Source organism: Aphis gossypii, chromosome 2 (assembly GCF_020184175.1).
Source record: "Aphis gossypii isolate Hap1 chromosome 2, ASM2018417v2, whole genome shotgun sequence".
Lineage (NCBI taxonomy): Eukaryota > Metazoa > Arthropoda > Insecta > Hemiptera > Aphididae > Aphis > Aphis gossypii.
In genome coordinates this window covers 23,818,015-23,832,019 of record NC_065531.1, presented here as the reverse complement: position 1 = coordinate 23,832,019, position 14,005 = coordinate 23,818,015, and the positions used below count along the sequence as shown (strand labels likewise).

Genomic DNA, 14,005 nt, shown 5'->3' with positions numbered 1-14,005 from the left:
AATTCGTAATACCTAAAAATTATCATCAATGAGTGCCCCGTCCCCTAAAATTTTCCGCTGCGGGCACGTGTACCCCGTTGCCCCTACCCAAATACGGCCCTGAAGCTACTCAGCATTTTTTAATAAATTCGAAACACAACTTATTACTAACAAAAACATAAAGTAAGTGAAAAATACTTTATTAGAACTTAGAAGCACCTGGAGAATATCACATAGTATCAGAAATAGCAAAACATTATAACTACATGTCAGGAATAAATTATGAATTAAAACAAAATATTTGTAACAATCAAATATTAGTACCATGTAAGGCTGTAGTTGAAATAAATTATATAAAAAATAAGGATAGGTATATCATGTTTATAATAACAAAAAATAAAAATAATCAAAAAACCACGTACGAAAATATTATACATAGTAATATTAGTAGGTAGAAATAGACAGTTCTAGATCTCCTCCCCCTTAAATTTTACATGTAAAAGCATAGGCTCCTCTGTATAGGCAATTCGTAGTACAGGCTCCTCCTAGGCTCCTCCGAAACTGACAATATTTAAACAGTATAGGCAATCTGCAACACATATTAATTCGTCCACGCCGTCGTCGCCAAACCCAGCGTTATCTAACACATATGTTATCACAAATTGTTATCAAATAAGTATTAATCAATTTTTTTTTCGTCGGGCAACCATACTATCTTAAATCGTGGTTGTGAGATATCCTAGTAACAACAATCACATACAGCTATAACATAATATAATCTAACCTACATCCTAATCTCCCAGTCTCTACACCCTAGTCCTCAGCCGACACCGAATCGCCATCGCCGGACTCACCACTAGTCCCTTCATCGTCTAAACAAAAGAACAGTCCATAAAAATAACCGATTATTGTTAAAAATACAATTCCAATTATTATATAATATATTCTAGACCTACCTAAAATATTAAAGCATTACCACGTACACATAACCGCAACCAGCTAGGTATATTCTTATAAGTGTCTCATAATATTATAAAATATACATATTAGTGGACATTAGGATCCGTCACCATCATACGACACACATCCATCCATTTAACTTAACCCATACACACATTTACCTAATATTAAATAAATCTCTAACCCAAGTCAAACACATATATACACTGATAAACATACATATATGAACACATACATACAAACACACACACAGGTATACATACATACACGGGTATACATACATACACACATACACATACATACATACATATATACATATATGCATACACTTACACACACATACACACCTATACATACACACTTTCATATACACATATATACATATACACATATATATATATATACATAATCACACACACGTATATACACAGACAAACATTCATACACACATACATACAAACACACACATATACAATATACATAAACACATACATATACACATATATACATAATCACACATATACACACACACACACACACACACACACACACACACACACACATACATACATACACTTACACATACAAACACACACAGACATACATTAATGAACACACACACACACACACATTAAACCTTTTGAAATATACGTTGTAAAAATATTTACAACTTTTTAAAACAAAAAAAAACAAATTTCCTTTCGATTATAATATTAACAGTTATTTTTAAAATGTCCGTGGGCGTAAGTATGTATTCTATCGGATCGTGCTATCCGTTTATCATCTTGTTGGTTGAAGCATAATTTGTTGGATTTGATCGTTTGAATCTGATGGTTGAATGATCTGATAGAGATATTTTCCCTACACAGGTTAGACTTGTCATTATCATCATCGGTGAAAAGACAATTCATATGATCTTTGAAAGTCATATGATTTTTAACTACGTGCCCTCGGACGCCTTTTGCCTTAATTTTCTCCTTGTCTTCTAAAATGAAAGCATAGGATTTTGCTCGGAGTGCTATAAACTCTCTCATAATACGTCCATCGGTTTCATCAGAAAATAGTCCAGGTATCTTCTTTCTCTCAGCAATGTAACACGGGTGGTCTCGGGGTAGATTTGCCGTGTCCATTCGGTCGATCAAGTTAGAATTATTCGCCAGGTCATTGTAAAAGTCGTCAGTCTGGATATAATATACTAAAGAATCTAAAGAAAAAAAATATATATATTAATAAAACGATAATAGTAATAGTAATAATAATAATAATAATTTACCTGTATCTGTGTACATGAGCTCGATTTTGTCGCCATAATGTTTCTGCATTACGTTATAGTGATAGTCGTACATCAGCGTTTTACTTATGTCTAGTACTGCGAAACCTATAAAAAAAAAAAATAAATAAATAAATAAATAAGTTTATAAAGTAATAATTGTATGTGTAAGTTTATTAATAATCACCTATATATATCGGTTTGCAGAACTCGATAATTTTATTTTCCAGCGAAACAGCAGCTAGATTTTCACTGTATGTTGTGCAATGTTTAAATGTTTGTTTATTCAGAAGTTTTTGCAATCTTTTTGGACATGAAACTAGTTCCATCTTAATACGTTTCCTCATCGATTCCATCGTTTTCCCAAAAACTGCATTGTTTAAAAGTTTGAAGAAATCCTTTTCAAACTCATTCACAGCTTTTTTCCTCATTTCAGTGTTTAAGTGTATATATTTCGCAAGCCAATCTGATTGTCTGAACTCTAAAACTCTGTGTTGTTACACATACAAACACACACAGACATACATTAATGAACACACACACACACACACATTAAACCTTTTGAAATATACGTTGTCCATAACAAACCCACCACATCCCTGTCACCAAGTCCGTTCCAGATACAAACCTGTACAGACCTGCAGAGACATGTCCGAGTATTGTCGGTGAATACTAGACAGAAAGTAGTGTCATGAAGCAAAATGAAATCAGTCCATGTACTACCCTTCAAGTGTCAAATCGTGTTAATTTAGACTTCCTAAGTTTTCTCAGTTATTTTACCAGTGTTTTAAAAATTGTATTATTAACAAATATTATACTTCGCTTTTCTACCACTATATTGTACGTATGCGCTAGTGAATCGCTTAGATAAAATCATTTCACACTGATATTTAAAGTAAAATATATTTTACTATATTTCATTACTCATATCTTCGTTGAAGGGTAAAGTCTTGTTTCGCGAGTTCGACTAGTGTTTTCAGTTTTAAACGCAATCATGTTTTCGTGCAGTGTATGCGATAAAACCTTTACTTTGATTAAAAATCTACACAGACATTCCAAGTCACACGATGTATCTAATAAGATTTCTTGCAGTATATGCTCAGAAATATTCACGCGAAGAGATAACCTCATCAGACATAGCAAAGAAAAACACCGTAAGTATTATTTTTTCAAAATATACACATTTATTAGATAAATATTCATAAACAAATTAATAATAATAATAATAATAATACTATTTTCAGGTTCAAATATTATAATTCAACAACAACCAACCATAACCAAGCGAGAAATTCAAAATTTTTTGAAACCGACTGAACAAATTTACGATTATGAAGGTAAATATATAAATATATAATAATAAATATCTTATTTATATCTTTGTATACATAACTTGCTTATATTACTTTGTAGAAAACAATAAAACACTTCGTGTAGGAATAGAGCTTTATCAATGAATTATTAAAACGAAATATTGCTTTATACTAAAATATTTTAAATAAACATTTTTTGTGTTCAAACTGTTAGGATACATTACTTATACAATTAAAAGTATCTTAGTGAATGTACATAAAAATCATCACTTCTTAGTAAAAAATAAGAAATAATAACCTAAATTTTATAAAATTATGGAAAAATATCATAATTTAGATAAAATCCTGTACAACTAGCATAGTTGGCTCCGTTAATAACATACATATATATTAAGAATATTAGTAAAATAAATTATTTAATAACTTTTAATAAACTCATGTATTAATATATTAAAGTAATTGAAAATATTTCCATATGATTATTGTCATAACGTTATTACCTATATACACAAATAATTTTAATTTATCTTATAAATTCTTAAGTATAGCCATAAATGTTTTGATCATATGCATATTTAATAATACAATATGAATTTCTTTTTTTTCTATGAAAACATGTACACATTTAATATTATTCCTATTGAAAACATAGTTGGTACATATCTAAAAATCTTAATAAAATTATTTTAAAAATTACATAATTCAGACAATAACATAAGTAAATATTAAACATTTCTATAAAACTTTTTCATAAACCGATATTCTCATATCAGTTGTGTTATACATATTATAATTTAATGAAACGTACTCAACTAAATATAATATATGCATGTAGACAACGATATTTAAGATATATAAAATACAAATTTCTTTCATTTATTTTTTCTATACACTTTTTTAATAGTAAAATATGTATCTGATTTCAGTTCCATCCGCTTCAAATCGCAATAGTCTTAAGCGTGGACATCATGTGGAAAATTCAAACGAAGCAGTAAATGCTAAAAAAACACGTATGGACATCGTCAATACCCGTGGTTTTGTTAAGACAGGCACATCGCTCTCAAATAAAATCAATTGGTATAACATGAAAAATACAGATAATTTGACCAACTACAGCAGTTTTCTAGTAACATCAAAAAGAGACTTAATACAATTACTCAAATCGCTATCAACTAAACATCCAATTAAGTATAATCTAAAATTGGAAGCTACATACAATAGACCGTATGTTGATAATTCTGCAGAGAATAGAGCATTTAAGACCTCAGCCAAAGAGATTTTCATGGATACAGATATCGAAGCCAAGGTTGATATAGATTTTGCTAATCTTATGTCCGAGGAAGACGTCTATACTTCGAAAGGAAGTGGATTTACTTTACAATCAATAGATGGCTTGTTGTTGGGCGTGTATAAATATACACCTATGGGTGGCTCGTCATATATTCCATTACCAAATGACATAAAAAATAAAAAAGCTGTAATTAACCCGCAAAACTCAGACCAACAGTGTTTCAAGTGGGCTATATTATCAAAACACGTTTCGGGAAATAACAAAAATCAAGTGGCTGAAAATTATACAACGCACGAAGAAAAATACAATTTTTCCGATTTAACGTTCCCAACACCCATTACGGAGATAAAAATATTTGAAAAAAATAACCAAAACGTATCTGTTAACGTATACGGTTTAAAAAAACAAAAAAAGGGTGAAAAACATATTATTTATCCGCTTAAGATCGTCGATGAAGAAAAAAAAGATCATTTTGATCTCTTACTAATTACCAACGGAGATAAAAGCCACTACATATTTATATCAAATTTCTCACGACTTGTCCGTGCACAAAAAACATCACATGATGGTCATGTAATATTTTGCAAACGGTGCTTTACATCATTTGACAATCAGCCCCGGAATAATATACTAAGTGGACAAGATGCACTAGAACAACACAAGCTGATATGCGGAACACACAAACCTATCCTACCTCAGATGCCTCCGCCCGGTACAATATTAGAGTTCGATGGCTGGAAAAAAACTCAACGACACCCGATAGTTATATATGCAGACTTTGAGGCACTTCTTGTAAAATGTAAAGAAAGTAAAGGCGAAAAAACTACAGCTTTTCAAAAACATGAACCGATGAGCTACGGGTTTGTCGTAAAGGCTACAGAAAACGTTCCCGCCGAACTGCTGAAAAAGTTCAATTTACCACAAGAACCCATTATTTTCCGTGGTAATGAGTCTCGTCAAGACGTAGCTAAAAGATTCGTGAACGAAGTGACAGAGATCGCAAGAAGAGCTCAAGATTTGCTTAAAACAAATAAACCCATCATAATGACTAAGAAGAGCAAACAACACATATGATGACAAATACTTGTAATTTATGTAATTGTAATTTTTCCGACAAAAACAATAAAGTGGCAGATCACTGTCACTTATCGGGAAAATTCAGGCAAACATTGTGTAATACCTGCAACCTCAAGCTTCAAACACCGAATTTCATACCATGTTTTCTACACAATTTATCAAATTATGACGCACATTTTATCGTAACCGAGTTGGGTTACGATTCCAAAACTATTTCGGTTATCCCGAATAGTGAAGAAAAATTCATTTCATTTTCAAAACACGTGACCAATAACTTTTCAATAAGATTTATAGACTCATGCCGTTTTATGGCATCGAAACTATCAACACTTGCAGACAATTTAATAACATCGGGTTCGAAAAGTTCAGGGAGACAGCAAAACACTTTTTACCGAAGATATGCAGCTCGTTACTCGTAAAGGTGTATACCCTTACGAATATACTGATGGTTGAACAAGCTCGAAGAAACGAATTTACCAGAAAAAAGTGATTTTATAGTACACTAACAGAATCAAATATAGACGATAATGAATACAAGCACGCCAAGACTGTATGGAATCATTTTAAATGCAAAAATCTCGGAGAATATAGTGACCTTTATCTCAAAATCGATGTTCTATTATTGGTCGATGTATTTGAAAACTTCAGAGACATGTGCATTTCAACGTACAATTTAGACCCCGTTTTCTATTATACAGCTCCAGGATTCAGTTTCGATTGCATGTTAAAATACACTAACGTCAAACTAGAACTACTCTCTGACTTTGACATGCACTTATTTTTTGAAAATTCAATCCGCGGCGGCCTCACACAAGCTAGCATGAGGTACGCTAAAGCCAATAATGACAAGACTCCAGATTATGACACGACTAAGCCAAAATCGTGGATAGTTTATCAAGACTGCAACAACTTGTACGGGTGGGCAATGTCACAGTACATGCCTTATGGTGACTTTAAATGGGTTGAACCTAAATTAGACGGACTAGATGTTTTAACACCTACTTCAGACGTAGGTAGAGTGTATGAGGTAGAGTATCATACCACAACATTTACATAACAAACACAACGATCTACCATTTTACCCGAGAATAAAATTCCTCCTGGTTCAAGAGTAAAAAAACTTATGGCGACACTTCACTCGAAAAAAAAATTATATCATCCATTACCGTAACCTACAGCAAGCTATAGCAAACGGATTAATCGTAGAAAAAGTACACAGAGTTTTAGAGTTCAGACAATCAGATTGGCTTGCGAAATATATACACTTAAACACTGAAATGAGGAAAAAAAGCTGTGAATGAGTTTGAAAAGGATTTCTTCAAACTTTTAAACAATGCAGTTTTTGGGAAAACGATGGAATCGATGAGGAAACGTATTAAGATGGAACTAGTTCATGTCCAAAAAGATTGCAAAAACTTCTGAATAAACAAACATTTAAACATTGCACAACATACAGTGAAAATCTAGCTGCTGTTTCGCTGGAAAATAAAATTATCGAGTTCTGCAAACCGATATATATAGGTGATTATAATAAACTTACACATACAATTATTACTTTATAAACTTATTATTTATTTATTTTTATTTTTTTTTTTTATAGGTTTCGCAGTACTAGACATAAGTAAAACGCTGATGTACGACTATCACTATAACGTAATGCAGAAACATTATGGCGACAAAATCGAGCTCATGTACACAGATACAGGTAAATTATTATTATTATTATTACTATTACTATTATCGTTTTTTAATATATATATTTTTTTCTTTAGATTCTTTATAATATATCCAGACTGACGACTTTTACAATGACCTGGCGAATAATTCTAACTTGATCGACCGAATGGACACGGCAAATCTACCCGAGACCACCGTGTTACATTGCTGAGAGAAAGAAGATACCTGGACTATTTTCTGATGAAACCGATGGACGTATTATGAGAGAGTTTATAGCACTCCGAGCAAAATCCTATGCTTTCATTTTAGAAGACAAGGAGAAAATTAAGGCAAAAGGCGTCCGAGGGCACGTAGTTAAAAATCATATGACTTTCAAAGATCATATGAATTGTCTTTTCACCGATGATGATAATGACAAGTCTAACCTGTGTAGGGAAAATATCTCTATCAGATCATTCAACCATCAGATTCAAACGATCAAATCCAACAAATTATGCTTCAACCAACAAGATGATAAACGGATAGCACGATCCGATAGAAACATACTTACGCCCACGGACATTTTAAAAATAACTGTTAATATTATAATCGAAAGGAAATTTGTTTTTTTTTGTTTTAAAAAGTTGTAAATATTTTTACAACGTATATTTCAAAAGGTTTAATGTGTGTGTGTGTGTGTGTTCATTAATGTATGTCTGTGTGTGTTTGTATGTGTAAGTGTATGTATGTATGTGTGTGTGTGTGTGTGTGTGTGTGTGTGTGTGTGTGTGTTATATGTGTGATTATGTATATATGTGTATATGTATGTGTTTATGTATATTGTATATGTGTGTGTGTATGTATGTGTGTATGAATGTTTGTCTGTGTATATACGTGTGTGTGATTATGTATATATATATATATGTGTAATGTATATATGTGTATATGAAAGTGTGTATGTATAGGTGTGTATGTGTGTGTAAGTGTATGCATAATGTATATATGTATGTATGTATGTGTATGTGTGTATGTATGTATACCCGTGTATGTATGTATACCTGTGTGTGTGTTTGTATGTATGTGTTCATATATGTATGTTTATCAGTGTATATATGTGTTTGACTTGGGTTAGAGATTTATTTAATATTAGGTAAATGTGTGTATGGGTTAAGTTAAATGGATGGATGTGTGTCGTATGATGGTGACGGATCCTAATGTCCACTAATATGTATATTTATAATATTATGAGACACTTATAAGAATATACCTAGCTGGTTGCGGTTATGTGTACGTGGTAATGCTTTAATATTTTAGGTAGGTCTAGAATATATTATATAATAATTGGAATTGTATTTTAACAATAATCGGTTATTTTTATGGACTGTTCTTTTGTTTAGACGATGAAGGGACTAGTGGTGAGTCCGGCGATGGCGATTCGGTGTCGCTGAGGACTAGGGTGGTGTAGAGACTGGGAGATTAGGATGTAGGTTAGATTATATTATGTTATAGCTGTATGTGATTGTTGTTACTAGGATATCTCACAACCACGATTTAAGATAGTATGGTTGCCCGACGAAAAAAAAATTGATTAATACTTATTTGATAACAATTTGTGATAACATATGTGTTAGATAACGCTGGGTTTGGCGACGACGGCGTGGACGAATTAATATGTGTTGCAGATTGCCTATACTGTTTAAATATTGTCAGTTTCGGAGGAGCCTAGGAGGAGCCTGTACTACGAATTGCCTATACAGAGGAGCCTATGCTTTTACATGTAAAATTTAAGGGGGAGGAGATCTAGAACTGTCTATTTCTACCTACTAATATTATAGTATAATAGTTAACTAGCAGTTTAGTTTTTAAATGATTTGTATTTTGTGTTTGAGAATTCATTTTTCAACGTACAAAGTGAACATTCATTCTTCGTATAACAGTAAACTAACAGTTTAGTTTTAAATAATTTGTGTTTGTGAATTTAATTTTCAACGTACAAAGTGAACATTTATTCTTCGTATAATAGTAATCTGCTAATATTACAATATGTAAGTAACGTTTATAATATAATATGACTGATTATAAATAAATATATTTTACACATTTTAAAATTTCAGTTTAATAAATCAAATGAATAATGTTATATTTAAAAAATACTTATAATAATTATAATAAAAAAATATAGGTAAACAAAATGTGTAAATTTTAAATAAAATTGATCGAATTTAATAGTAAGTTACGTTTAAAATATTAGTGAAATAAAAATCAGGTGAATAAATTATATATTTAAAAAATACTTTAGCCGAAAACGATAAAAAATTTTTTGTTTTAATAATGAATATACTGATTTTTTTATGAAAGAGGAATAAAAATATTTATGAAAATTTAAAGAAACGATCCTGAAAAAAAGAACAACGTAATTGTTCAGGCATTTCATCTTCAATATTTTAAATAGTTAAACAATTTCATAATTAGAGGCATTTTGTAAATTTATAATATAATAGATGCCAATAACTTACGGTTAAATTATCAATTTCTAAGTTTCTGTCCACCCATTTAAATGCCGCTATTAGAAAGACGTCAATAATTGAAAAACTATCAATGTCTTCGAGAATAAATTTTTTTATACCAATATCTGAGTTAACATATACTACGTTTAGTTGAGACTTGAGGTACATCAATTCTGTAAAATATATGCATATATGTAAAAAATTAATTGTTATTAGTTTAATTTTTTTTTAATGCTACTTACACAACCATATCAAGATCAAATAATAAATTGTCTTGGAGATTTTCTAGTTGGTTTAAAATTATTCTGAAATAATGGAAATGTCAGTATTGTAAAGTGCCACGTACAAGCAGTAGAATGATGTAGTATCGGATAGGTTGTTGTAAAAAAATGAAGACTCATGAAATATTTCTTAGTGTTTTTTATTGAAAAATATTCAAAGTCCAAATAATTAAATAAATTAAACTTGTGAAAAATATTCTAAGTCCAAATGACAAAACTATTGATCTGGGTGACGTGAAGGTGCTCGCTCTAACTCTGATGGATCACGTCTGAAATGTGCCAAATCTGGGCCCCCTTATATATTATCCAGGGACTCCCACGGTACCTTCAGGTCCTTGCTGGTCAGCGACACCTGCATCCGCTTCTTCCCACGTTTTGCGTTATCTGAGCGACGCTGTGCGTCAATTATACATCTATATTATTCTATCAGGTGGTAATTGTATATTTATAATATTCTACCGGGTGACAAGCATACGTGCGATGATCTGTCTTTATAACTTGTTATAACGCAAATATTGTCAATGCGGCCAGTGTTCTCACGCAGCTCCTCCGCCGTTGATGATTGTTAATGTTTTAAGAAAATGTGTATTTGATCACCTGCGTACTTTTAGAACCTTTTAGTATTTTATTTGTTTTTTCCTTATCGTATTTATAAAAGTGTTTGTTGCACCCCCAATGCTTAGGTTATTGTTGGCTACGGTATGTAGTAATTTATATATTATATTTAATATAAGTATCAGAGCACGTTGCACCTCCCCACGAAAAAAAAGGTTTATGTCTCAAAGACAGAAATCTTTCAAAGTTTAGTACAAAATGGTTAAGTTACAAATTATTACAATATTATAGGGTTTACAATGTTCGATTACAAGTTATTGAAGTAAGACATACATTACAATTATCTGTATGCTTTTACATTTAAAATATTTTCGTTATATAATATGATGTATATGTGTTATACATAGTTTTGATTAAATATTTTGGTTATAATATAATTCAATGTTTAAATGTGTTGGTTAGTTTTCTTATAATTTATAATTGTGATTACAATAAAATATAGTGTTAGTAAATAGAATAATATAATGATTAAATAGATTTGATAATTACAATAAAATATGTGGTTAGTATAATATGTTGATTACAATAATTCCTTATATGGTCAATTAATTATTACAAAAAATTGTTTTCTTATTATAATATGTTAGTAATATAAAATCTATAAAGTTCCCCACATTTCAAATTTATTTCCATATCCCAATAGTAACTCATTCATACAGTTTTTTCTTTTGCCATTTCATTTTTTATGTTATTTATATTTTACGTTTTTTTTTATTTATTCAACTGTAGAAATCCGGCATATTACATTACTATTTAATTACATCATTCCTGTTACTCTGAGTTGATATTAGTTGTTTAGTTTTAGAATAATTAATATTAATATATTATATTTAATAGTAGATAATTAGATAATTGGATTACGAACATGGTTTTAATAATCGTTTATATAGATTTTTAGGATTAAAATTATGTATTTAAACATTTGGTCATAGTAAACATGAAATAGAAACTCATAGTCGAATTTCCTGTTTACCATGACACGTACGTATATTTTGGGGACTACGCCCAAATAGTTTAATATAAAAGGGGTTGTGGTAGTATTAAGAATTAGACATAGTTAAGCCTCACTCACGCATAGACCGATGGCGTTGTTCTATACTTAACAACACATCGAGCTAGCTTTTATTATATACATTGTCTCAGTGAATAAATAACATTTAATTCAAACGATTTGTTTATTAACTTCAAACTTCCTACACTCTCTGAAGAAGACATACGACAAAGTGGACTTCGTCGTTAAATCGTGCTGAGCTATCTTCACCAAGACCGGCTCACTACACAACTAAGATTCGCTGACAATGAAATGACGTACTGATTATCTGAAGTACATTATATACATTGACGACAATCTTAATCGATTTATACCTTTACTTGATCAATCCTTACTCGTTTGGAACGTCATTGAAAACCACTCTATCGATTTCGTGTCAAATATTATTTCGATGGGTGTTTCGCACAATTACAACCAGTTTTATCTAATCAACTGATTCAAAATCGACATATTTTTGTTTATTATCTATAGTAATTTAATATATCCCGTGAATTCTGTATTAAATTTAGGTAATAATTTACCTATTATTATTGTTTTTATATTATATATATATTTTTTAAAAATGCTTTATTAAATTTTCGTATCTCAACTTCGAAAATTATTTCCCTATTACTTAATTTCTCAAATTGAATGTAAAAATGTTTATTAAAATATTTATCATAGCAGGTTATGTTTATTATTGGATAATGGTCTAAATCTAATCTTTTCAAAATGTTTTTCATCTGAGTGGCCGTTCCACACTACTATTACGTTTTCTTTATTACTTCTTCGTATATAACTGTCAATGTACCCCTTCGTTAAATTATTTATATTTTTCTTTAAACTTTGTTTCTATTGGTCTAGACAAGCATCTCTCAGATCGGTTTTAACCCTGAAAACTCTCTTTATCTCTTTAACTGCCATCTGAAGCTCCTTCTCACCCATAGGTTGAGCTTCTTCATTTAGTGGTTACAATAAGGTCGTCATTTCTAGTTCCTAATCTTGAATCAGTCTAGGCTATTTGATATAGCACCGAAAATTACTATCATGCTTGTCTTGTTCACCAATGTAAATTCGAAATCCATTATTATGAATTGATGTGTCTCTTTTCTGTATAATTTAAACAATTATATTTTATACTGGTCTGATTTTTTAATTTTTTTTATGGTGTATGACGATTGTCTTTGTATCGTTATTATACACAAAAACCTTAAATAATTCAATAGGTCACTTATACATTATTCTTCTCATTCACTTAAACATAAATTAATTTACTAATCCTAATTATTATGTATCTATTATTATTCTTAATGTAATATTTATCCTACGTCTTATAATATTTAAAAGATTTATTTATTTTTTTTTGTTTTTTTTTTTTTTTTATAAATTTTTTTTTTATTTTTTTTTTTTTTGTTACTTTGCTTCTGTATTAAATACAGGTTTTGTAAAAATTTAAATTTCAAACACTCATAAAATTTTTTGTCTGAATCCGGTAGAGTTTTTTTTACAGATATTTGAAGAAAAATTTATGGAAAACCTTGTATCAAATTTTCAAAACTTAGTTATAAAAGAAAAAAATTTTACGATTTTTTAACCACAAAATTACTTGCGAATTTTCGCAATTTTGACATATTTCGTATAAATTCGAACTTCAAGCACTTATAAAAAAAAAATTGTGACTAACGATTTAGGATTTTTTTTTATCACTTTAAGAACAACTTATAATAAACTTTGTATTAAATTTTCAAGATTTTCTGGCCGGCCAAAAAAATTTTATCGTTATTTAAAAAAAAAAATACTTAAAAAAATTGAAAATTTCAATTGCCTATAAATAGCTTTATAAAAGTCAAAATTCTTTGAAAATTTAACTGTGTATGGAGAACGCTAATATTAACATTTGGTGAAAATTTCAAGTATTTACATCGATTAAATTTTTAGTTATAGCAAAATAAAAAATTCGATTTTGTCGAAATCTGGTTTTGCGTAGAAAATCCCGTTTTTCCCTCATTTTTTTTAGGGTTTTTTC

At 30.1% G+C, this 14,005-nt stretch overlaps 1 protein-coding gene and 1 pseudogene across 1 annotated transcript; one reads left to right on the top strand and one right to left on the bottom strand.

The window, feature by feature from the left end:
- Nucleotides 1-1,652: 1,652 nt before the first annotated feature.
- Nucleotides 1,653-2,283, bottom strand: LOC126549591 (uncharacterized). The gene has a single exon (XM_050199180.1). The coding sequence runs from the start codon at nucleotides 2,067-2,069 to the stop codon at nucleotides 1,653-1,655; it is 417 nt and encodes a 138-aa protein (XP_050055137.1). The 5' UTR covers nucleotides 2,070-2,283.
- A 5,239-nt stretch (nucleotides 2,284-7,522) lies between these two features.
- On the top strand, nucleotides 7,523-8,994 carry LOC126549590 (uncharacterized; annotated as a pseudogene).
- The last annotated feature ends 5,011 nt before the right edge of the window (nucleotides 8,995-14,005 follow it).